The sequence below is a fragment of the Henckelia pumila genome, chromosome 3 (genome assembly GCF_033568475.1).
Source record: "Henckelia pumila isolate YLH828 chromosome 3, ASM3356847v2, whole genome shotgun sequence".
NCBI classification, from domain to species: Eukaryota; Viridiplantae; Streptophyta; class Magnoliopsida; order Lamiales; family Gesneriaceae; genus Henckelia; species Henckelia pumila.
Genome location: NC_133122.1, coordinates 187,837,817 through 187,839,814, shown reverse-complemented (window position 1 = coordinate 187,839,814; position 1,998 = coordinate 187,837,817). Strand labels below are relative to the sequence as shown.

The window sequence follows — 1,998 nt, the reverse complement described above, 5'->3', positions numbered from 1 at the left end:
ATCAATTTGGGAGTTGTATATACGTCCTTGAAGTGCTAGAAGTAAAAAAGAATGAAGAAAATATATTTCAGACAGAAGGATTCTCGCCCAAGCTCGTTATTCTTCCGCTCGAGCGAGCCCCTTAAAAGTTTTGGGCAGAGAATTTCTCGCTCGAGCGTGGGTATTGTCCGCTCGAGCGAGCTCAAAGGAATGTGCGGGTCACAGTGTTTCTCGCTCGAGCGCGGATTCCTTCCGCTCGAGCGAGCGAGTTTTTTTGGGAAAAACACACACTTTGGCGTGTTATGTGTGTGCATGGGTTTTTGATAACTTTGGTCTATTTTGAGTATTAAAGACCTATTAGAAAACTTTCTAGATGATATCTTTGATATTTTTAGGCCATATTTTGCGTTATCTTTTATTTTTGATTGAAAACTATAAATACTTTTTTTTATTTTCATTAATAATAATTCAGATTCAGTTTATACACAAATTATTGAAATTCTCTCTAGAATTTTATTCAAAGCTTTGCTTTGGCTTTTCAAATCAAAATTTCTCAGTTAATTACTTGGAAACGTTTTTCAATTTATTTCTTACTGAAGATTGTCAGATACAAGTTATCTGAAGGTTTTCTTTGATTTTGATTGTCGTGATTTCTGTTGTTAATCATCCCGTCGATTAATGGTGGAAATCCAAAATTCTATCAATTTTACTTTTTTCAAAGATTGGAAAAAATTCTTTGGATCTTTTGATTATTGGTTAGAGGGTGCGATTTAATTTATAATCATGTTTGCTAATCTTATCCATCAAGATTCATATCACAGACTCCGCCACAAACGTACTAACCACGTCCTCCAAAGATGAACTCCCTTCTCTCTTATTTGTGTTAAATCCCGAAGGGGGATTAAATACATTCTTTTCATTCGCATAAGAAAAGTTTACATGATTACGCAAATCAGGATGATAAGAGTTTGGGAAAGGATTACTTCGATATCCTTCATAACCTCTAGTGTTAATGTATTGGGCCTCGTCAAGAGTGTGTGTTTGTGCAATATTAATAGCTGCTATCTGTTTAGACAATGCCGAGATTTGATCAGAAAAAGATGTAAGAGGATCAATGACATACACTCCTGCTGATTTTTTGAGGCCAGTGCATTCAGTCGGCCACTGAAAGCTGTTGATAGTCATTTTTTTCAGCATCTCATACGCCTGAGCAGGATCCTTTGCAAATATAGTACCTCTGGCAGCAGAATCCATAGACATTCTTGTTGGCGCATTCAATCCATTATAGAATAGTTTGATCTTCTCCCAATATGCAAATTTGTTATTTGGGCAACGTCTCAACAAATACTTGTAACGCTCCCAAGCCTCGTAAAGCCGCTCAAAATCATTCTGTCTGAAAGAGCTAATCTCAATCTTCAACTGGGTAGACTTAGCAGGTGGAAAATATTTTGCCAGAAATTTCACTGCCATGTCTTCCCAAGTAGTAATGCTTCCCAGCGACAGTGATTGCAACCAACTCCTTGCCTGATCCATGAGAGAAAAAGAAAACAAATGCAATCGAATAATATCATCAGTAACACCATTCAGTTTTACCGTGTCCGTGATCTCCAGGAATTCCCTCAGATACAGATGAGGATCTGCAGTAGAAGCTCCCACAAACTGGTTCTGCTGAACCATGTTGATTAATTCAGGATTTATCTCAAAATTGTTAGCATTGATGGTTCCACGAGCTATTCCAGAGTAGTGATCTTGGACTACGGGCCTGAAGTGATCTCTAATTGGCACCAAAGGAGGTGGATTATTTTCAGCCATATCTTTCAATTCTTCTCTTCTTATTTTTTCTCAAAGCTCTTGTAGTTCGTTCAATCTCCGGATCGAATAGTAGAGAATTGACGCTTTGAGATCTTCGCATAAACTGCAATTCAGAAAAATAAAAATAAATAAATTACTAAAAATAAAATAAAGAAGACTCTAAATTAAAATCTAGACTAATTGATAACAAGACTAATATAAATTCAA

At 36.5% G+C, this 1,998-nt stretch overlaps 1 protein-coding gene across 1 annotated transcript; it reads right to left on the bottom strand.

The window, feature by feature from the left end:
- Positions 1-789: 789 nt before the first annotated feature.
- Positions 790-1,791, bottom strand: LOC140890175 (uncharacterized). The gene has a single exon (XM_073297933.1). It carries the CDS (start codon positions 1,789-1,791, stop codon positions 790-792), a length of 1,002 nt encoding a protein of 333 aa, XP_073154034.1.
- Positions 1,792-1,998: the final 207 nt, after the last annotated feature.